The 25,110-nt window shown below is 39.3% G+C and overlaps 1 protein-coding gene across 1 annotated transcript; it reads right to left on the reverse strand.

Moving 5' to 3' along the window:
• Nucleotides 1-1,790: 1,790 nt before the first annotated feature.
• SLC25A40 (solute carrier family 25 member 40) lies at nucleotides 1,791-23,344 on the reverse strand. The gene is made up of 10 exons (XM_075705755.1): nucleotides 23,251-23,344; nucleotides 21,133-21,192; nucleotides 17,674-17,780; nucleotides 15,581-15,648; nucleotides 13,746-13,870; nucleotides 12,410-12,583; nucleotides 9,920-10,029; nucleotides 9,516-9,597; nucleotides 7,374-7,454; nucleotides 1,791-1,906 (listed from the first exon to the last, which is right to left on the reverse strand). The coding sequence occupies exons 1-10, from the start codon at nucleotides 23,342-23,344 to the stop codon at nucleotides 1,791-1,793; spliced, it is 1,017 nt and encodes a 338-aa protein (XP_075561870.1).
• Between the last annotated feature and the right edge of the window lie 1,766 nt (nucleotides 23,345-25,110).

Genomic DNA, 25,110 nt, shown 5'->3' on the forward strand with positions numbered 1-25,110 from the left:
AATCAGTTATGTGTGTCTTTCTCAGTTAATTTTTAAAAAATTTGAAAAAATGCCAAAACTGTGTGTTTTGTTGCCTTGACATTCCATAAATGTTGCATGTAAATTAAACGTTTTGTATCATCGCTAATTACTAGTTTTTGTCTCTGTTTTAATCATGCAGGATAAAATAAGACCATTTGGCAAATTGCAGTGTTACTGAGCTTATAGCAAATTCTTTTCTTGCAGAACAGGGAGACTTTGGTTTTACTGCTGTATTTCATTCACTGTGGTCCAAAATCTGCCGTTACTACTTCCTCTCTCTTAGGCCTTGTTTTGTGGTTGTAGTGTAAAATTACTTGGAAAATCACAACGGGGGAACAGTGTCAAATATGACAGTACCTCTTGCCTGCACCGTATGCTGTAACCTTGTACCAAATGTCTTTACAACTAGAGCATTTTTCAGTGTGTGGTGAATTTTCACCAATGCCAAACACATGCTGCGATACCTTCTTCAGAGTACAATAGGACTGAAGTCTGTTTCTTGGTAAAGCTCACCCGAAAGTTGGTGTCTTAATGACCTGATTACCGAGTTGCTTTTGTAACAGCACACTCCCTCATTAAAATATACAAAGAATAAAATTCAACCACTTTATTGAAAATGCACAAAAAAAGGGAGGTAGTGAGGGTAGTTAAAAAATAATTTAAAAAAAAAAAAACATACAGAGGAAGCTCTGATTCAGTAAGTCAAGTGCCTGTGAGCAAGGGAGATGTTGCAACTGTTCGTACCACGTGTGTGCAGCACACTGTAGCAGACCACGGCTGCGTCTATAGTAGTAAACTAAATGTGCTCTTGCCTTTGGCTAGATACACGTCCGAGTCAAACTGGCATGGAACCACCTGTGTTTATGCCAGCAAACTTGGCCTTCAAAACCAGGTGATCCCATACAAACTGTATGGGGAATGCTCCCTGGCAGGCAGCTTGCACCTCCCCAGGCATGCAAGGGAGCGTTCCTCCAGAACACCTGTATAGGCAGTTGTCTTCAGCGCCTGGGTGTACTTTCATTTCTGAAGAGTATTACCTTAAACTAAAAAGCCACTGCAGCACCTATCAACATATTCACCATGCTCTCTGGGTTTCTAGTGAGCATGATCTACTTTCTCCAGTTTGATCTAAAGCATTTTTCATTTTAAATAAACCTGAGAAGAAGCCAAAGACTATTTTATAATATGCATTTACACAAAATACATAGCTGCAAATAACAAACATGCACAGAATTAAACACGTATTAAGCAAGAATAAATAAATGTTTATTGAATTCTATCAGCCTTGTTGTGGAGGAATAATCATATCGTACAGTTGGAAGCCCAAAGCATTTTCTAAACATCATTTCAAATACCCAACAAAAATCTTTAGTCAGACTGAAAATTAAAACAGTGACAGTGGTTATTCTTCATTGCTCTGTCCAGCCTCAATTTTTTTTACCTTTTCATCATCACTGAAGAACAGTCAGAGCACCTCTTTTTTATCTTTTTTTTTGTTCCCCCCCTTCTTTCCTTTTTTCTCTCTAGCTGCAAGAGAAGTCACAAAATCTTCAGAGATAGTTTAAGGGTCATGTGTATTTTCTTAGTCTTAACAAAAAAGAAAAAGTTAATTTATCCTTTTTGAAACAGTTAAAAATGAAGTTGTATTTAGTTATCAAATGTAATGGCAGAACTTCACTGGGAATTCTAGAAAATGCCTTGATAGATTCAAACTTCGCACAATATATTTCACCATATATTTTGACTTCACACAATCCGATGAAGGAGAATTAAGGGCGTTGGTTTGTTTTTTCATTTAAATGAGAAAAAAAAGACTTTCCGTATTCATACGTGCTGATCATTATGGCACAAGCAGGAGCAACTTTAAACAGCCGTGGAATAGCACCTGCCCAGAAAAGAAAGGGAAGTATTCACTATCATTTGTTTTCAGACTGAAGCAGACCAGCACTATTTAGTGGTCACCATATGCTGATACCATAGCGTATCAGTGTAGAACTGGGACTCTGCCTGTCCACATTCCTCAAAATACCAAAATTACTGGCTGTAGGTATTACCACCGTAATAACCACACGCGCTCACCTACACTCTCCTGGGTGGCCTGCCTGCCTCAAATCCATTGTGTCTCTGCCCCTTCTGTCTCTCCCCGGAGATGGAGCACCTTGACCTGCAGGGCTATGCTCTGGCCCTGGGGGCAGACTCTGTGCCCTCCCCTAAGGGTCAGCGCAAACTTGCCGCTCACCTGGGACAAGCAGAGGCTTGTGACCTCTCAGGTCAGACAACAAGAGGTTCAGGAAGCCCTGAATCCCGAAATGGATAAAGTTAGGGAGGAAAGGGCTCAAGTACCACACTGGGCTGTAGCCTCTGCTACAGGTATGCATCTCAGCCCTTCAAGCCAACTGTTGAGTAAAAAGTGTGATTCCCCTGCCACTGCCTCCCAAGACCTACAGCACTTTCACTAAACTGCAAAGATCCTAGTTATGTGTACAAACGATAGAATTTAGGCATTAAATATCTCCCATTATAATCAACTGTGATCATCAGTGGAGTTTAGAAAGGGATTCAGCTTACCTAGAGGTAGGAAAATCAGGCTGAATCCACTTGTCTACACACAACCATCTACCTCCACTTGAAATGCAAAGATGTCTGCATGGAGCTAGTACAGATGATGCATGACCTATGGAAAAATTGTGTCCCTTTGGAACAGTAGCAGGAAGCCAGGCAGAATAACCCCACGTCATCTCACCTATGTGTGGGTGACTGAACTGAGATAGCAGCTGATCAAGAGAACGCCTCTACACTCTGTTACTCACATGTCAAGACCTAAATGTAGGTATCGTAATCCATGAACTACACTCCACCCAAAATATGTAATAATACTGATACTTTGTAGTGTCATGCATTCTGCTAGCATCAGTGCTCTGAAACATGCAAACCCTCTTACCCGGTTATGTCATCACTGTACAGCACATAAAGCAATTTAATCTTTTTCAGCAAACACAAGTCTTGCAAGTCTTCAACTGTGTAGCCATTCACAAAGGGAATGCCAATGAACCCATGCAGTGCTGTCAATACTGGTAAGCATCTTGGGTTTGGAATGTCTCTTGCAGTTGTTCATTTAAGTATGAACTACTATGGGCTTTTATCTCAACAATGTTTTAATCTCAGTATCTCGTCATTTCCTCCTGAGGCTGCCAGAGTCACACATGACAACACGTGTGCATTATGAAGGCCTGCTGTGCATGGCAACAACAGGGCATTGCCCCAGCCATTCAACAGAACAGGACAACAGCAGCCTCAACCATCAGGTAGACTTGCTGAAGACAGAAAGACGTGGGAATCTCTTCCCCTACAGCCTGGGAGAAAGGCATGGGGGGAGCTGAATGACAGGTACCAGGGAAGTAAGAAGGCTTAGGGAGATGAGCATCTGGAGGTGGACATGCAGGAAGTCAAGGGCACTTTGTGACTATGAGCATTTTATATGCATTCAAGGTTGAATTTTCAATCTCCAGTTGCCATATGTAGAAAGGAGCATATTCAAAAGAAAAACACTTTAAAAACAGTTTAGTTATGAAGTGATACTGTTTTAGTCTGGTGATACTTGGGCTAGCAAATTATTGATAGAACTACCTCAGTGTACTTATTCAACAATGCGAAGTTTCACCCCCAGGTAAAGACTTGCTTTTGTTTAATAGTAGTTATAGTAGTAGTAGTTATAGTAGTGTATTAGTTGAAACTATCTAAAATTTTTCCTCAGCACAAGAAGGACATAGACCTGTTGGAGCGGGTCCAGAAGAGGCCCACAAAAATGATCCGAGGGCTGGAGCACCTCTCCTATGAAGCCAGGCTGAGAGAGTTGGGGTTGTTCAGCCTGGAGAAGAGAAGGCTGCGAGGAGACCTTATTGCAGCCTTTCAGTACTTAAAGGGGGCCTATAGGAAGGATGCGGAGAATCTTTTTAGCAAGGCCTGTTGTGACAGGACAAGGAGTAATGGTTTTAAACTAAAGAAGAATAGATTTAGACTAGATATAAGGAAGAAATTTTTTCCAATGAGGGTGGTGAAGCACTGGAACAGGTTGCCCAGAGAGGTGGTGGAGGCCCCATCCCTGGCAACATTCAAGGTCAGGTTGGACGGGGCTCTGAGCAACCTCATCTGGTTAAAGCTGTCCCTGCTCCCTGCAGGGGGGTTGGGCTAGGTGACCTCTAAAGGTCCCTTCCAACCCAAAGCATTCTGTGATTCTATGATATTTTAATAGTAGTTAGGCAGTAATTCTTCACAAAAAGAGATGAACCAGTAATTAGAATTCTTGAGGATGTGTAATCAGCTTGAACATTCACATGGTGAATATCCATTTGCACTGTCATGCAAGGCTGGAAACTTACTCGCTCAGTTCCTGTCACATGGTGGCAATCCCAGCGTGCCTTTGTGCATACTCAGGTATGCAGAGTGGGAAATGCCTAGCACCAGCTGAGTTTCCTCTTAATTCCCATTCAGCACAATGCAGGAAAGGGAGAGAAGATAGATAGTGAGTGCGCTTGTGGATGGCAGTTCTCAAAGAACTCCATTAACTGATAATCACAGCACAGCATACAGTGCACAGTGTAACACAGTAACCTCCATATTCATATTTTTTTGGATAGGAATCGTGGACTGAGCACTGTGAAGCAAAACTTAGAAGCATTCACCATGAAATGCATTTCTTGGAATAGTGGAAGAATGTTTAGTTATAGGTAGGTTGGAGGAACTAGGAACCTCATACCAAGACATCACCCAGGAAAAAATACTCTATTTCATTTGCTATGGGCTGAAATGACTGCAGACATCTTGCTAAACCCTCTGACATTTATTAAGACAATCTTGATAATGGTGATGAACCACAGTGAAGCACAAGTATTTTGGAAGGTAAGATATAAAATATAACTTCCTGTAAGGTACAAAAATAAACGTCTAGAAGAGCTAAAGGAACGTATCAGCTTCTTTCTCAAATGGCTCCATAGTCACCATACTACTGCTCTTGAACCCATGGATAAAAACTTTCAGCATCTCCCATTCAAATTAGGCCCAAACACCCCCATTCCTCTACGAAATAACAAGGCATAGACAAATCTACTGTAAAAATGCCCTCTATTCAGAATACAAGCATTTCCACTTGAAGTAGACTCTCAGAGAAAGAAGAAATGAAGTGAGGAATGAAGAATGAAGAAAGGAGATTGAAGAGGGACAAATTATAAGATGTAGAGTTCTTTGTGTCTCAAGAACTCAAGATATCTGCTGTGATGTTTAGTAAGTTGTAAGGTTCTACTCTAATGTAAAAGAGAAAGAAATCAGAAGAGAAAGGGAATTGCAACCATCAGAAGAATAATAGACAATCCTTTTTGGTAACTACAGAAATGGAACATTCCCTGAAAAATCTTAAGAATTGAAAGAAATCGTCAGTTTCAGGATGAGGTAACAATAAGGAAGTTTTGCTCCAGTGCTGGAATACCATTTTTTCTTGTCTCTTATGTCACACTGGCCAGCTCACAAAATGCCTGTTCTGGCCAGGGCAGTTTGGTTATGCAGTGGAAAAGACACAAGTCTCATGAGGTCTCAGAAGCCTCTATGATCACTCCTTGATGCCAGAAAGTCATCTTAAAATCAAGCCATAATGTTGAAAATAAGGAGGAATAATACAATATTTCCTGCTGAACCTCTCAGGAAAATGGCCAGCTTCGTTGCTGGAGGCTTTGAGTTAGTAGCAAGAATTAGGTCGTATGATTAGGTAGGGCTCACTGGTTTCAGAGAGTTGCCAGAATTTGCAAAAGACACCAGAAGGTATTCCTGGGGGTCTCTTTTCTGTTCTATCAATATGCAGGGTTTAAATGGCCAAGATATCATATGATGGTCAGGGATACATCTGTGCTGGTCAGCAGTAGAAATAACTACTGCACATAGTTCAGGGCTAAAAAGTGATCTTTGCCAAAGCTATCAAAAAGACTAGAAGACAGTCTTTAAGACAGTCCATGCAAGAAGAAAAATAAAACACATCAAGGAATTACACAGCCAAATGGGGTCTTAACAGTGACATTCTGTCTTACTGAATGGCTCAGAGGAACTGAACAGTACCAGCTACATATTAAACTAGGTACTGATGTGCTGAACACTGGACACAGCTGGGCAGCAATGGTCTCCTGATAGGTTCAGTGAGGGTAAGAAAGTCATGTCATGTCAGATGTGTACGCTTGTGTGAGTACACATGAGATAATGTACAAGTAAAATTTAAAAACTCTTTGCCTCATTCAGAACTCATTAAATTGTCAAGCCTGCATTTCTCCATCTGTTTAAACATAAAAATTTAACGAAGATTTTAAATAACGTTTGTAGTTTGATAGAAAATTTAAAGGAAAAAGTTCTTGGGGAATAGTTGTTGCATGACCTTGAATGTCCCAAATATTATACTGTATTTGACATAATTACCCCCATCTAGCAAACAAACAAATACTAATATAACTGACATATCTTCCAGTCCTCTGTAAAAAACTGCATCATAGTCCAACTTAAAATGACTGCATCATAGGATAGATGGGATCTATCTGGGCCTAGTAGTCCACAGGCCAATAACAGTATTTTATTATGTAAATTCTACTTCAACATATCTATTCCAATCAGAGTTCTTGGTTTCTCAATAATGCATCTTCTTCAAAGACTAAGAAGGGAGACAGAAAAATACCACTGAAGCTTAAGCTCTGTTTCTAAGACAGAAAGAACCAAAACAGTTGAGTATAAGAACTAGTATGAGATGAAGAACAAAAATCAGGATGGCTATTCCTAAATATAGGTGCTGCAACAGTACTGACAGTTTGGAAATTTTTATCACTGGACTAAAAACTGCATCTAAGAAGCTTTCCCAGTCTACAAACACCTCCATACTGTAGCTTCCAAACTTACAATCCGTTAAATTTCCTTTTTAGCAATTTTTTCTGAAAAACCCAAGCATTAATGATTCTATGATTACAGTTTAAGAAATCAACAAATTATTTAAATTTGAGAAAACCTGTTTCCTGAACTGAACTTTTTCCTACCGTTTTTAATTGCCAATACAGCCATATTTGTCAAGCCCAATCCCGCTGTTTTGCAAATAACTCCTGTCCATCTTGGACAGCTGTAGCTTAGTAACTTGTGAAGAGATTACCAGAATTCTCTCTGTATGTATGCATGTCTGTTGCTTTATAGATACAAACTATTCCATAACTGAGTGTTCACAGAGATGGAAATATTATATAATTTATGCATGTTAACATCTATAATCACTTGTTACTGATTAAAAAACTTTCTCTCTAGTCTGAGGTTTTTTAGAAAAATGTCAAAAGATTTACCAGCAAATAATCCAGTAATCCCATTTTTAGTGACAATTTTCCGCATAACTGCCCAGGTTGATGTACAGTCCCTCTGTGGAACTCAATACAGTACAAGAAAACAGTGAATTAAGCAATATATACAATGCCACAGAAAAATATTTTTAGAAATCAGACAGTCACTTCAGATGTAATTACTAAGTTTAATTAATTTTATGTTAATTTTATCCATAGTATTTATACAGGATGTTAAATTCATACAGTATGTAAATTCTTACAATACTCAAATTAAAACAGCATGACATGGCAAAACCTGTAGTAATGCCTGGAGTAAGATATATGAACAGGGTATTCTACTTACTAGAGTAACTGATATAGTTGAAAAAAGTCATCTAGCTTTCAAATGAGTCAGTCCCCCTCCATGTCACTTTATACAGGCAGCTAAAAGATCATCACAATTCAGATTTTCAACCAAGAACTTGCCTTTATGGTAAACTGAATTTAAAGGTAATTTTTGAGAACTGATATCATAAGAATGGATCATAAGAATTATTATATTAATTAAGCTAGGACACTACAACTTACAACTTTTGTCTAAGTTTACAAAAATCAAGTTCCCCCTAAATTTATAAGTTAGTTTAAGAAAGTATAGGTCTATGAGATGTGGATCGCAGTTCCTTGTAGAGCTAAATGACATACCATAAGCAGCCTAACTGCAGCAGCATCAAGAAGCAATCTGCATTGCAGACATATGCAAGTGTTTTAAACAGAGGAATTTTTTTGTGCTATTTCACTCTGCACATGCTGTTTTCATTGATCCGTAATATGTAAGTGGCTAAGAAATTTTTTCTAGATGCAAGTTAAAACAGTTTCATAGAATACATTCAGCAGGAACATCCCACAGCATCTGGAAGCCACAAAATATTTTTGCAGCTAGAGAGAGACAATATGTGGATGCATAGTCAAGTGTCCAACTCTAACAGCAACTGGATTTGGAAACAATTAAACTAGTACAAATTATAGATAACCATAATGAAATTTTAAATATGTATTAATCTAGTTAATATCAGCCTAATAAATATATGGCAGCTACCTGTGATTCAAAGTGGTGTTTGCAATGAATCTTACATTCATCAGGGAAGAATTGAAACACAGTAACTATTTATATTTAAAGCTTGTTTGATCTTTGTCTGTTCTGCAATGAAACATAAATATGTTTTTTCAAGAACTATACCAGAAAAAAACAGTTTACCTGAGAGAATGAAACCTCTTGCCAAAAAATGAGCTCTAAGTTTTCATGATTTCTTTCTGAACTAGGGCCTTCAAATTAGTTTCTAAGCAGAAACTGGGTACTCAGCCTTTTTACTGGTCTGTAATCTTAAAGCCATGATCTAACATTTATTTAAGTTAATGAAAGTCCCTCACTGGTCCAGGTTCCAAGCAATGGAAAAAAAAGTTTTTAGATACAACTTGAATTTGTATAAAACACAGTGGTGCTCTACTGAACACAGAACAAAAAAGAAACTTACTTCCTCTTTCATCCTTTACAACTGTTAGGATATTCACTAATATGCCCTAAAAAATAACTTCTTTGGAATCACACAAAAATAAGGTAAAAAATACACAACCTGAGCACAGTGCTTCTCTCTCTATGCTAATATTTAACAAAAGAAGAGTATCATTACGAAGGAGCAAATGGTGGTGAACGTGCAAACATTTTACCACGTTATTTTTATCAACTCAAAAGTCTTTTTCAATAGATCACTGTTCACCTCAATGTTTTATAAGAAATTAAATTTTTGCCTGTTTAAATATAACTTACTTAAATGTATACAAATTTGCAAGTGGTCTGCCTAAATGTAATAGCTCTGGATTTTTTTGTTTATATTTTATACCATCTTATTAACCTAAATAGTACTGAACTCACACCTTTTCCCTCCTCCATGCCATTAATGAAATATTGTATTTATCCTAGGAGACAAAAAATATCCTACAAGATGTTACAATTTGGAGAAGAAAAAAGGCCTTAGTGATAGCATTTTTAGAGAAACTTTAGAAGAAGAGACAAATATTTAAAATTCCTACCAAAAGTCTATATACTGAGACACTAGGTTCTATTTATCCAAACATTATGGGTTCTTTTCCTCCTTACCAGCAACTTACTTTTTAAGGTCTCACTCTCCCAAAGTTCAGTCTGCCTATGTGTTTTCACTACATCAAATGGCAGAGTTATGACAGCTGCAATCTATCAGGAAAAGAAATCAGTTTTAGTGTTAAAGCACAAACAATTAAAATTTAATTAAAACTTTTAAATTAAAGTGCACGCAATTTAAAACTAGATTTGATATTCCAAGTGCCTGATATTATTAAAAGTCTTGTATTTCAGAACACCGTAATGTATTCAGATATACCTAATCAGCTTGAATGCTAGGCCAAGTGTATTTAAAGTAGATGCACCCCAAAACATACACCATTTATGAGAGAATCTCATAAAATCATACCTCTTTTAAATAGTTTGTTAGTGATAATAACACCGAGTAGTACTAGAAACAAACATATATACTTACAGAGCCAGATGCTGCTCCTGAAGTGAAAGCAATAAAAAATGTTGGTTCATGTACACCAACTTCTTTGCACATCATCTTCTTGAAACGTTCATAATTATACCAGTACATTGCTATGGTTATAAAAAAATAAACTTGCATTACAACACATTTGTATGTCAAATACAGAAATTCTTTTATCAAGTACAGATGTAAGAATTCTACTGTGGCAACAGGAGCAAAAAGAAAGAAGAGCTGAAAGCAAAATAAAAGTGTTCTGCGATGATCCATGGACAGACTGCCTTGTTCCCCTTATCTCCATATTCCAAATTTCTTCATATGATACGAATTAGCCTAATTCTTTTGTCATTCTCATAAAGTAACCCCCACTTTAATACAGTCTAAACCAAGCACTACAAAACTCACATAACTGATTTTTTAAAATTCAGTTTAACATAAATAAAAATGTAGGCTTCTAATTACTTGCTATATTTTCAGGCATATTTCACACATTTAATAGATCTCAACAACTCTACAAAAACGCGTTTCATTCAAAATGAAAGGTTTCTCAGGACTGCCTCATACTCTTCTGGGGGACAGAGTGTAAACTTTAATTCTGAGAGAACCAAGAAATACGATTTTGCTCTTTGGAATTACTAGGAGGGGGAATGCCTCTGTGAGGACTGTCAAAGGCAAGTCTGATGGACAACTTATAGGAATAACATCTGTTTCTGTTTTCATCTGCTGAACTAAACTGCACTCTCTGCATTCTAACTAAAACTCTAAACTGTATGCTACTGGGCTGAATTATAGAGTGATTTCTTGAGGCAGTTTGTCAAATAAATACTGCAAATGACGGCTGCATATCCTGAAAGATAACTGTGCCTCATTCAGCACGGAGTTCTGGAGGTTGTGCCAGCAGAGAAATATCAAAGTATTTTCTTGCCACGAAGAGTGCCAGCACATATGTCTGGCCTCCAACATTTTGCAAAAGTGAATGTAGGCAGTGTCTCAGAAGGCATTCTCAGGGTTTGAGGAAAACCTACTACTGCAATGTATGAAACCCTAATTTAATATAAATTATCTAAATCCAAAACTTTGCTTTAAGCACCTGCAGGACTCCTTTCCCTGTATACCTTTTACATTTATATTCTCTGCAACACTGCTTAAAGAATGACAATAAAGAAGTATTATTGTTAACCCAGTTCTTGAGCTTACGAACATTCACAGCTTAAGTTTTATTCAGTCTAGCTAGCCTCCCAAGGAACACGCTTGAAGCCTATCATTCACACTTGGGCTAGTAACACACTGGGATTCTAATCACCCTATGCTGCTCGAGTCACACTGTGCTGCTTGACTGCTTCTCCAGAGGAGCTGCTTTCTCAGTGCAAATTGTTACACTGATTTTAATTCATCTTGAAAGAGCTAACTCAAGCTAACTGCAGCAAAGGCACAGACTGTGCTGGAAGAATACCAGAAACCATGATGCTGTTGGGGAATCATTCAAACAGAAGAGCTAAGACTGAAGGTATTAAGGGAGCATATCTTAACTGCCTAGAGAGTATATATAAGGAAAAAATAATCAGAAAACACATTTTGAAATGGCATTAAGCAGAATTAAACACCCTTAGCTTTATATCATCAGAGCTTTGTGGCACTTAATTTTTTTTTTTAAATACATTTTCCTTCACTCCTGCATCTAATTGTCTGCTCATTTCCAGCTCTTTAACAACAATCCTTAACCTATAAGGCAGTAGCTGCGTGGTAACCTGTGCCTCTGCCTGTCCAGCACCCCATGATGCCTATGAAGTACTGGGCACAGAGAAGTGCCCGACAACTGTGAAGTGAATGCCAGGGCAGTGTGGAGACTCATTTAAAATCAACAAGGATGTTTTGGACGTTTGTGACGAAAAGGGAGAAAGCATCGCCTCCTCTGTCCTTGTTGTCTTAAAAAATAGTCCTAAGACTAGCTATGCTCTCTGTCAGGCTTTTCTTCTTCTAGACTTTCAGCTTTGGAGCTTTGCTAATGCGTGGTGCTCTAGCTTCATGTTTTTTGGAGCAGTTATACAAACTCACTCATCTTGCTAACAAAAATTCCTGAAGACACTACCGTGTCACTCTCTCTTTGTATATGTTTTCAAAATCAAGCATCAGAACACTTAGATACAGCTTGTTTCTCTATAAGGAAATAGCCACTATACCTATCACAGAGAAAATTTGCTACTGAAAGTCTTCAAAACCAGTCATTGAATAAGCTAAAGATGAGAAGAAACAGTCTAAATATAGAGAAAGGGAATGTAACAATGAATCCTAGCTGGTATCCACAAACAAAATGAGGGAAAAAAATCAGGTCCTCAAAGAATTTATAAATAAAAACACTCAAAAGAGAACTAGTAAATTTCAATCATTCTTAAAGCTAACCATTAAAATCACCTAAAACCACAAAGTCTAACAGAGTTATGCATAAACAGATCTTCTGACGTAACAGAAACTTGCACATAAAATAAACCCTACCTGAGAAAGGTACATCTCTCAGAACAGTAGAACTCCAGCCCCTCCACAGGGAAAACCATCCGTCTGTAGCCACTTTACTGCTGATGCACGTGTACAGTTGCCTGTAGGACAACTTGCGATACTGCATTCTAGTCCTGATCAGCTCCAGGGGGCTCACTACGGTAACTGAACCAACTGCAAATGAGAAAAATGTGGGCTTTTTTAAAAATCAACATCTACTAGTAACATTTCCTGAACATTAAAGTCAGGTCTCACCTTTCTTCATATATTTGATTTCTTTCAACTCTCCCATTTGCCTTGAAATAATTCCCCAAATAAGTTTCCTTTCCAGATAAGAATACCATTATCTATTCATAGCACGTAAAGTTTCCAGGCACACAAGCTACCTACCTTTTTCCAATACTGGCATGTTGTAATCCATGTAACATATTAAGAATCCTCATTTTCAGATTTATTACATAAATAGGCCGGAAATTTCAAATACTTGTAAAGATTACTTTTCAATAATTACCATTTTTAAGTGCAACTTTAAGAAAGTGAGCTTGGGGTTTGGGGTTTTTTTGTTAAGGATGAAAATGATGGTTAGAGATTAAGCTTTTATTGATTTCCAAGCATCTTTCCCTTTCTTATTTTAAACTATCAAGACTATTTAGCAGACATTCTGTATCTGATAAAGCAACTCTCTTGCATCTCGTGGAAAGATCAGTGAGTCACCACTCACTAACAAGTTCCCATCACACATGTAACAGACTTCAACGATTTTACTAGACCCAGTAACTTTTCTCCTGTTGCTGGGATAAGGTTTCTTTAGCATGTGAATTTAAAATCTGAAGCAGTCCAATAAGAACAATTTGCCACATCACCACAGAATAACAATTCTTTTTCCACTAGTCTTCCAGTCCCCCTCATAGCTGTCACAAGTAGAATATGAAACTACATCCTCAGAGTCTTCTAAGAAAGCCCAGAAATATATGACCTGAGCTACTTCTACAAAAATATATGAGGAAAAGGATAAACAAAAGTAAGAAAATATAAAAACAATAGACTTAAACTGCCCTTGGTAGAAGTCTAGAACTATAAAATTTTGTATAAATTACAAACATAGTGGAAGTGTAACAGCAAAAATAAATCACATTATTCCAGGTTAGAGGGTTATGTTGCCCAAAAAATACTGGGTAATTTACAGTATTCTTTCCTATGCCCAGCTCCACGTAATATTATCCCTCATTTAAAGCCATAGCAAATTTACTTTAAAAACAAAACAACAAAACAAAGCCAAGAAAACAGCATACAGGTATTTTATTTCGGTTTTCTCTTTAAACAGATGACAACTTACATCTGCTGAAGGAACCTGCAAGAACTGGAATATGTTCATCATCCTTTCCTAGTCTAGATTTCAGAGCTTCACTCAGTTGGTCATAGCAGGTAAAATAGATTACTGTGGTAGGAAGTGCCATTATTCTAAAATGTAAGAGAGGGAATCTGAATTAATACAAGGAAAGCAGGATCATAAAGTCAACCATCTTGTATGGATATTTTGCCTAATAAGGAAAAGTTAAATCTCCAGCTGTGTGTTAAGGATGAAGAAAAAGCATTAATCCCACGACTTTGATTCACTGCCTCTAGTTCAGAGTTTCAAATTCACAGATTTCCCAGTTTTCCAGTTTTTCATTTCATTAGGAAAAACTATAAGTAAAATGGTTGCGGATTATCTCAGTCAAAATTTATTTCATATCAGCTTCAGAACTGTTTTGATAAAGGAATGGAATTGAAAGGTCTGAATATGAAGCAGGCAAACAAAACATTATGGAAGTAGTTACTAACCTTAAATTTTCATTGATTTAACAACTGGAGAGTATTTTCTCTATCTTAATCAACACTTATGATTCTCATAACTTGAAAGACAACATGGAGTGAGTAAATATAAGCTTCTTCCATTCCAGCATAGTACAGGCTATAGCAAAACCAGCTAGACCTATAGTCATTCAGTGTAGGGGTAAAGCACCATAACTTACTATAAAATGGCAATTATATTTCTGTGTTATGTCTGTGCACATACCACTATTATCAAAAAACAGTGAAGACTGTCATGCTTGGAAAACCAACAAGCCATTTTTAGATCTTCTTTTAAAAACTATGTACCTCTCTCCAGTCAAGAAGCTGGTTCTCCTCTGCTGGAATACAGAACATACGTTGAAGAAAAAACTGTCTTGGCTGAAATACAGACCTCTTAGTTCAGTTAGGTCCTAAAGGTTTCTATATTGAAATTGCCACATGCTGCAGGATAAATAACAAGGCCTGAGCTCCACCATAGTTTGCTTTTTTGTGCCTATATACTGAGCACTGTGTGCAAATCAAAAGTGTACCAGTACTTTCCCACTGGGCAACACTTCATGTCTTACAAGATACAACTTTAACATACACATTAGATTTGACCACTTTCTTAGATTGTTTATGGAGGAGGACATAATTATAGAGGTCTTAATTACTATCTGTACCAGGTTAATATGAATAAAAAGATAAAACACTTTGGTGCTGTTTAGCCTAAAGAGAAGACCACGAGGAGATCCAATAACACTGTTTAAATATGCAAATTGCTCTTGTAGAGAGAAGATGAATGATCTGTTTTCCATGACAAAGTTGGATAGGATAAAAAACAATAAAGTTCTTTGGAATAAAGAAGATTCTAGTTAGATGTTTAAAAAAAAATTAAGTAAGGGTAATGAGGTGCAACACTGGAAATCGACTGTGTCTGTGGAAACAGCTGTGTTACTTATTGCAAGTCATTAGTAACAAGCTAGGATAGCAAATATCTATCACAGACTAGCATTCTCTAACAATCATGTTTGACCCTGTGATTCGATGATGCTGTCAAGGAGACAGTTACAGTAAGGATACAACCTCTGAAAGGGAGAATGAAAAGTCTGATGTTCCTGCTTAGCTACTGAGAATATATCAAAGAAGTTGCAAGGAGAAATCTCAAGATCTGGTGAAAATTATGCTGTCTCTAGACGTTTCTGATTGAACTGATTACATCATTATCTGTAGCTTCAGAATTTACCAAATTTTTAAAATCACTTAGAAATAAACATACTAATTTGTCTAAATAATGAAGTTATTTTTTTAATGATAATTCATAACTTGTTACCAAAAAAAGAATATTCAACTTACAGTGTTGGGGGAAGTCCACTCCACAGTGATTTAATTCCCTCTATTTGAATAATTTTCACAAATGCATCCTAAAAATACAACCAGGCAAAGAGCAACAATTAGCTACAAACTTCTGTATTCAGTAATATATTTTAGCTGGCAGAACACAAAATTAATGCGTTAAAAAGTATGTTTCTAAAATGGCTTATCATTGTAAGAGCCCAATTTTGCCATTGCTTACGCTAGCTGTCATATTGAATCACACAAATAGTTCCACTGAGCTGAAGAGAAATATTTGTGCAATTGAAATTAAGAATGTCCTTCCATTTTAAAAGACTGAAGCTGGAAGTTTTCATCAGTAACTGACAGCCCCATGAATAAGTTATTTTCAGAACTAATACAGCACAGCAGCAACTTGTGGAAACTTCCCAAAAATAATCCACTAAAATATTTTCTTAATACATAACAAAAGTTCTAGGCATGAAACAGCAATTAACTCTCAATGATTCTTCAATACTTGCTTTTTCTGACAACATGACAACGTACGTGCAATGTATATACATTATACTATGTACTTGGAAGCTTACAATTAATATCACAGCTGTCACATAGATTTCTGTGACCACTGACAGCAGAGGAACACTAAGCCTTGAAGGTCATTCAACTGAAATCACCATCAAAAAGACAAACTCCCTAATATTAGGACATCTAATTTTCTTAAACATTTGGGACGAGGGTGAGATTTGATGGATTAGAATATGCTCAAGAACAGACATTATCACACGGCCTCAAAAGATACAGAGCCTGACAGACTACAAAAAGGACTCTCGGGAAGAAAAAGGCAAATAGCTTTAGCGTAGACAGCCCTGATGGACAGATCCACTGAGGTAAAAAGTTGCATGGGGAAAACAAAGACATGATTTATGAAAACAAGCCTGACTTGAAAAAACGGAGCTTTGAGAGGGAGGCAAGATACCCTAAAAGGTCCTAACACAGTTTGACAAAAAAAAAGACACTTAAGACGAAAAAAAAAAAAGACAGAAAATGGAATATTAGTATTTTATGTTTTCTCCAAATGTATTCTGTACTAGTTAGTTTATATGTTTATAAATCCAGCTTCAGCAAATTTACAATACAGGAAGGTACATAAAAAAGACTGCAGAAAGGACGTAACTAAATCCAGTGACTGAGCAGCATATTTATATACCTAATTATATGGGCAAATACAGCAAAACATTTGTCCTGTTACTGGCAATCTATCATGTCCACTACAATCTTCTTCACTGCACAATTGTCCAGCACCGTTTTTTTTTTTTTTTTAAATGAAAGGAGATTCAATGATATGATAGTCATTCCTCTTGTCACATTACCTTGTCACAGCAAAAATGGGCATAAAATCATGCCAATTAGAAAACTAAGCGACTTTCTAAAAATTTTATGATAAAGTTAATTGAAAAAATCAAACTTAGAAGTTATTAATTTTTTAAAAAAATTAACACTGTAAAACTGCTCCAGAAACATTTTGCATTATCATTTCATTCTTCTCCAGAGTTTAATTCTGAAAAATCCTTGACCACTTGTCATTTAATGGCAGAGTCAAACAAAATCTTGATTAATGAAGCAGCATCACAGTGTCTGACAGCAAGTCTGCTTCCAATGTCTGGGTAAAATACTAGTCCTACAAGTTTCAGTGGATTCAGAACTTGACATGAACTTTAAAACACTATCTGCGTTGTTAGTTCAGCTCAGGAGCATACTGGGAGCTCTGTGGACTGAAGAGAGGTAAGCAGGCACAGAAAATCAGTATCTACAACCAGCAACTATTGGTAATATAGCTCAAGTGGAGAAAATAAAACCATAGAGCTAGAGCCATTATCCTGTGAGGAAAGCGGTGCAGCTGCCCCCTTGTTCGTCTTAAAGGAAGAAATATGTATTTTCTTGTAGAAAGTAGAAGGTGTCATTAATCACCATATAAATTACACAGTCTAACCACACAAACGCCCTCTCAAATGATAACAGATTCTACCAGAACTTAAAAAAACCAATACATTTACAGTATGCCATTCTAAAATGTTTTCAATGTACAGTTTTATATAAATATAAAATGTTCTTACCAGTGTCCCTTTGAAATGCCCAGTTTTTTTATACCAGGCTTTGCTGTCCCCATTCTCACAAACACATATATGATCCATAAGGCCATTCGAGTATACAAAACACTTTCCTAATAAAATGGTGTATAAGAATATAGTTAATGCTTGTAAGATTGTTCTTACTCAGCAGCAATTTCAAATTCAATATAATGGCAACATAGATTTATCTCTGGTTAGACAAACAGGAGCAAAATAATCTTGGAAAGTCAATGACAACAAAATAGGTAAAAGGAAAGAGGGAACAAATGTACTCCTCAGAGTGCCAGACTAAATGAAACTGCCCTCACAGGCTCCAGGAGACATGTTTATGTTATACTACCATCTGCCGAAGGCTAAAAAACACACAGGACCCGAATGTCACTATTGTATGCAACTATGTGAATATCTTTCAGACTTTTAAATCTTTTATTAAGTAGCCTCAGCATCCACATTAGAAATGAAGGTATTATATCTTAGGTTAGACTGTATTTATACTAGATCATCCTCTCTACTTGTTTTTGATTTCTTCTACATCACGTACTTTGAATGTGTTTGATAGAATATTATTACCATTACAAAAACATACTTTGAGCTTCACATATTCAGATTTCTGAAGTGTTTAAAAATTGCCAAAAAAAACAGGATAGAAGGCAAAAGTATTTTTTCCTGTTTTACAACAAATCATAGAATGATAGAATCACAGAATGCTTTGGGTTGGAAGGGACCTTTAGAGGTCACCTAGCCCACCCCCCCTGCAGTGAGCAGGGACAGCTTTAACCAGATCAGGTTGCTCAGAGCCCCGTCCAACCTGACCTTCAATGTTGCCAGGGATGGGGCCTCTACCACCTCTCTGGGCAACCTGTTCCAGTGCTTCACCACCCTCACTGGAAAAAATTTCTTTCTTATATCCAGTCTAAATCTATTCTTCTTTAGTTTAAATCCATTATCCCTTGTCCTGTCACAACAGGACATCGTATGTTTTTGTGGGATTTTTTCCACTGTGTCTATTCACTGGCACTTTAGCAATTTCGGTATATATTGCTGTGTTGCTTCCCGCCCCCACTACACTGAAGAAACAAACATAATTATTGTGAAACAAATGAAAACATTCTGTAATTTAGCATTATGATAACTATCAGCTAAAGGCAATCTTGCTAAAAAGATTGCCCCCATCCTTCCTATAGGCCCCCTTTAAGTACTGAAAGGCCGCAATAAGGTCTCCTCGCAGCCTTCTCTTCTCCAGGCTGAACAACTCCAACTCTCTCAGCCTGTCCTTGTAGGAGAGGTGCTCCAGCCCTCGGATCATTTTTGTGGGCCTCTTCTGGACCCGCTCGGACAGGTCCATGTCCTTCTTGTGCTGGGGACCTGAGAACTGGATGCAGTACTCTAGGTGGGGTCTCATGAGAGTGGACTGGAGGGGCAGAATCACCTCCCTCAACCTGCTGGCCACGCTTCTTTTGATGCAGCCCAGGATTCAGTTGGCTTTCTGGGCTGCAAGTGCACATTGCTGGCTCATGCCCAGCTTTGCATCTACCAGTACCCCCAAGTCCTTCTCCGCAGGGCTGCTCTCAATCCCTTCATCCCCCAGCCTGTATTGATATCAGGGGTTGCCCCATCCCAGGTGCAGGACCTTGCACTTGGCCTTGTTGAACCTCATGAGGTTCACACAGGCCCACCTCTCCAGCTTGTCCAGGCCCCTTCAGATGACATCTTGTCCTTCTGGCGTGTCAACCACACCACTCAGCTTGGTGTCCTCTGCAAACTTGCTGAGGGTGCACTCGATCCCACTGTCTATGTCATTGATGAAGATATTAAACAGCACTGGTCCCAGTATGGACCCCTGAGGGACTCCACTTGTCACCGGTCTCCATGTGGACATTGAGCTGTTGACCACTACCCTCTAGATGCAACCATCCAACCAATTTTTTATCCACTGAGCAGTCCACCCATCAAATCCGTATCTCCCTAATTTAGAGAGAAGGATGTTGTGGGGGACTGTGTCAAACGCTTTACAGAAGTCCAAGTAGATGACATCCATTGCTTTTCCCTTGTCCACTGATGCAGTCACTCCTTCATAGAAAGCCACTAGGTTGGTCAGGCAGGACTTGCCCTTGGTGAAGCCGTGCTGGCTGTCTCGAATCACCTCCCTGTCCTCCATGTGCTTGAGCACAGCTTCTAGGAGGATCTGCTCCATGATCTTCCCAGGCACAGAGGTGAGGCTGACAGGTCGGTAGTTCCCAGGGTCCTCCTTTCTTCCCTTTTTAAAAAGGGGCACAACATTTCCCTTCTTCTAGTCACCAGGGGCTTCACCTGACTGTCATGACTTTTCAAATATCATGGAGAGTGGCTTGGCAACTACATCAGCCAATTCCCTCAGGACTCTGGGATGCATCTCATCAGGTCCCATAGGCTTGTGTACATTCAGGTTCCTCAGGTGGTCTCGAACCTGATCTTCCCTTACAGTGGGAGGGGCTTTACCTCCCTGGTCCCCATCTTTTGGTCCATTGACTCGGGAGGGGTGAAGAGGGAGGTTGCCAGTGAAGGCTGAGGCAAAGAAGTTGTTGAGTACCTCAGCCTTCTCCTTGTCTGTTGATACTAGGTCAGCATTCTTGTTCATCGGGGGGTACACTTTGTTTAACCTTCCTTTTCTGGTTGACATACCTGTAGAAGCCCTTCTTGTTATTCTTTACACCCCTTGCCAAATTCATCTCCATCCTCGCCTTGGCCTTCCTGACCCCCTCCCTACACAACCAGGCAGTTTCCCTGTATTCCCCCCAGGACACCTGTCCCTGCTTCCACTGCCTGTGCAGTTCCCTCTTGCTCTTTAGTTTGACCAGCATGAAATGTGACCACAAATATTCATCTCCACATACAACATGGAACTTCCACACCAGGCATCTCATTTCCTTTTGAATCTCATTTATTAGTTACAACTAAATAGTAGGACTCATTGGCATATCTTTGAGCGTTCGATGTCTTCATCTATTTAGAGACCAAAGTGACAAGTGACTTAGGTAAGACTTACTGCTCTTTTTCAAAAGTCTTTGGATTCTGGAAGAGATGAACTTTGACATAGCATCCTGATCACATAAGCCCTCTGACGAAATATTTAGTTATTTATTAATAGCTTGGGTTTTTTAAACTCAATTCAGTAACAGTTGTACCTTCTGCCACAACGAAAATACTAAGGAAGACAGAAAAAAGCCTATTTAAAATGGTATGTTTTTGTGGGATTTTTTCCACTGTGTCTATTCACTGGCACTTTCTTTAGCAATTTCAGTATATATTGCTGTGTTGCTTCCCACCCCCACTACACTGAAGAAACAAACATAATTATTGTGAAACAAATGAAAACATTCTGTAATTTAGCATTATGATAACTATCAGCTAAAGGCAACAGCAAAAAGCAAACTGAGTTGTCCATTACACCACACATTTATTTACCTTTGGGGAATGGATTGCTTTGGACTTGCAGTCGAGTTTTGACAACATCAAGAGGAGTTACTAAAACGAAACAAAGTCGTCATTTAGAAACACCCTGCATGCCCTGAAAATGTAGAAGTGAACAGATGCCTTACCATGAACTTCTAAAAAAAGAGACCTGTTTTACAATGTAATCAGACAGAGGAAGAAAGGAGAACTGCAAATCCTGCATGGTTTGCAAATGGCCATACGTATCGCTTCTAATTTACTAACAGTTGCACAGACAACAAATATTAGAGATACACAAAGCTCATACAAAAACCATTGTGTCATCTTGTCTGAAAGTGCTAAAACTTGTGCTATTATGCTCTGCTGCTAACCTTTTATAAGTGACATTCCACAAGGCGTATAGGATCAGATTTTGGCCTCAAGCATGTAAAATATTCTAGCATTTTTCATGTGTTTATTCTTTTTCAATGAACTGACTGTAATAGCAACATTCAAAAGAAAAATGTTAAACTCATGATGTACTTTCCTTCTTTGCTGTGTGTAGACAAGATCTAAAATTTTAGAGTTGTTGAAAAGTAAATGAAGGTTTAGTGAACTTTTCATTGCTTCCCCTCCAGCCCTTACAATTATTACAGGCCTAGGCATGCTGAACACTACAGTGGCTGGTCAGCTGGACCAGCCTCTACTGGTTGTATTGACTGAGGGCTCGATTCAGTTGCCTACGTACAAGCAGCTAGTGCCATCTGAGCCTCTGAGGTATCCAAAATACCTACACAGTTGACAGAAATTACACGGGACCTACAACCTTACTTACTAAGCAGCAGCTAGAGGCTAAGTCAAAACTCCAGCATGTGTCTCACTGAACACATTCCTATGCACAGGCAACTGAGTGACACCTTATCTCTCTACTGATGCCTCTCAGTTGACTAACCGGAGGTTGAATACTTGGCTCACATTTCCATATCTAAATGTAGGGATCTAAATGTGACTCCTGCAGCTCAATTCAGCTGCTTAAAATTTGGCATCTAGTAGCATTTTAGCCACTCACACATACTCTGCCTTGTCTCCTAGCTGACCCTTCAGAAAGGAGCCAGTCTCCTATACCTCTTGAGGTCTCAAACACCAACACCTTATGCTGTGCTAGAATCTTATGTACACACAGTTCGAATCCATCTTGGGAATTCCACAGGTCTGACATAGCTTTGCTTCCTACTTTACCTAAAATCACAGGACACGTGGTATAAAAACAGACTAAAAAGACTATGAATTTGACAGGTTCCTGGTAAGATCCTGTTCTGTAAAAATTTGGAAACTTTGTGTGGGAAAAATAGCACTTAGAAAATTGCACAGTTCCCTGCAGCATAATTCATGTTAGAAGTCAGAACCAAAGGCTAGCTTAAGCCAAAAAGTAACTGAAATACAAAGTATAAGCTAATGAGCTTGGAGAGCTGCAAGGGCTATGAAGTGCTGAATCTAACCAACCAATGCCTCCTTAGGTATGCATGGGGAAGGAGGTCCTGAGCAAGGTGACTGAATATGACACAGAAGATGAATTCCACAGACTATCCAGAAGTTTAAAAGGCTAACAAAAAGCTATCCTTAAATCAATGTTTAGGGGCAAAACTCCCCACAATAAAAGGCTTTGACAGTGTAAGCCATCACAGCAGAATAAATTAATGTTAATACTGAAGTGGTAACATGAAGGGGACATCTCACAGGGGCCAGCCTTGCAGGATTTGTGTCTTGCACTATAAAGCAGACTTTTATTTAAAATCTATTTTTCAGCAGCAGGAAGTATGGAAATTAATTTTTATTATTAATTTAGTTCCTTGCAGAAAGAAACCAATGAATTACTACACCAAGAGGAAAAAAAGACATAGAAATGAAAAGTTAGTAAAAATTATTCTTATTTTCAGAAATGGTTACAGATTGTCAGGGATGGGAAAGATTTCAATTAACCACATTTGTTAAAATACAAAAAACTATGAGAAAGCTATCCAAAACCAGCCTTGTTGAACATACTGGTGGAAATTTATGAACCATATATATGCACACATCACGCTAAGTCAAACTGAAGAGTAATCACCTTGCTAAGATTCTGTCTGTGGCAAGCTTGATAGTTTGCCTTACCAAATAATGATGTAATTATAGCTCCACAACAAGAGGCTATTGCTTGTTGAGCAATAGTTGTTTTATCTAAGTTGCTATCACTCATTTCAGCCATGGCTTTATCCCTGGAGAAGAAAAACCTGTTAAGGAACAGAAAAACATAAAGCAAGACTATGTTCAAAACTTGCAGAGAATCAAAGGAAAAAAATATTTTAAATTTTCATTAATCCATTACATATAAGCAGCAATAATGTAAATATTAGTTTTCTACTTGAATACAAGCATCTCTGTAATTTTTTGAAATTAGAGTATTTGCTCCATGTTTTGTAAATAATCTAAGTTTTCTAAATGACAACAAATCTTTCAAATCCTTCTTACATGAATTACAATGTTTATATTTTTTGTAAACCACATTAAATATTTAATATGTATTACCTCTTGCTGCAACAAAGGGTTTAGGAGTATGTAAATAATCCGTACAAAAATAAATTCCCAGGCTGTGGCCCATAAACCATAGCACAGCAGAATAATTTATCTAGCCCGCCTCTTGCTTCTGTCATTCCTGTGAGAAAATTCAGAGAGCTCTCCTGGTTGATCCAACAGTCACAGCCTACTAGCGATGTCTGTATCCCCTGGCAAGGTCCTCTCACGCAATAAACAGCAACCAACTAGTTTTAATGCTACTATTAAATATTAACTGCTTGAACAAATCCTGCTGTATGGCTGCAGAGGCAAGGTTACAGTACCTTAGGAGCGTACTCACAGTATCTACAAATAAGGAGCTTATATATTCCCAGTGTCGGCAACTAGCTAGGACAGGAAAAAATAATAAATCAATAAAAACATTTCAGGACATAAAATCCCCAAATACAGGCATCCTTCAAAACACATGTGGTGCATAAGTGCAGTTGTGGCTTTATTAGTTAGCAGTGGTCTATGCTTTTTATTTGATCTACAGGAACATTGTATTTTGCTATTTCTACTAAATTTCAAATAAAAGATAAGAAAGATTAAGCTGCATAAAACAAGATTTGCCCCCCAGATGCTAACAACTACTAATTGGGGGGTTGGGGGTAGGGAAGTAATGGTCTTTTTTTAACGTATTTTTAACTTATAACAAAACTACTTTCCAGAATAGCATATATAACGCGTTTACAAGCAACAAGCGGGCTGTCACCTCCGGGGGCAAAGCCTTCCGCAAGAGAAACACGGCGCGTCCTCAGGCGGGACCCCGCCGCTCGCCACCGCCCACCAGCCCCGGCACAGCCGCAGGCTGCGGAGCCCTGCCCCGAGCCGGGCCAGCGCTCTGACCGGCCCCAGGGCCAGGGAATGCCCCGGGGAAGGGAGAGCAGCGGAGGGGGCCTCCGGGGCGGGAGGCGCTGAACCCGGTTAGATCGCCGGCCTGCCGGCACGGCGCCTGCACCGGCGGGAGGCAGCGCCTGCGGGAGGCCGCGGAACCGAGCGGCTGCTCCTCAGAAGGCCGCACCCCCGACCCCCAAGCTCGCCGGGGCGGGGCGGAGAGGCTCTTCCCCGGGACTTCTACTGCGGAGGGCGCCCAGCGGCCCGCCCCGGCCCCCGAGGTGCGGCGCGGGGGGGAGGCGGCACCCCGCCCCCCGCCCTCACGGAGCCCCCCGGCCCCCAGCGACCGCTCTCCCTTCGCCCTCCCCTTGGCGGAGGGAGCGGCCGCCGCCCCGCGCCCCTCACCCCGCCCCGCCGCCCCTCCCCCGCCTGCCCGCGCCCTACCGCGTGCGCGCGGCCGGGGCCGACCGTTGGCGGCGCGCGGCCCGCGGCGGGGCAGCGGGCGCCCCGGCGGGAGGAGCGAGGCCCAGCGCGGCGGGCTGGGGCTGCGGCTGCCGGAGGCGGGAAAGCCTGGTGAGGCGA

The sequence above is a fragment of the Pelecanus crispus genome, chromosome 2, assembly GCF_030463565.1.
Source record: "Pelecanus crispus isolate bPelCri1 chromosome 2, bPelCri1.pri, whole genome shotgun sequence".
Classification (NCBI taxonomy): Eukaryota; Metazoa; Chordata; class Aves; order Pelecaniformes; family Pelecanidae; genus Pelecanus; species Pelecanus crispus.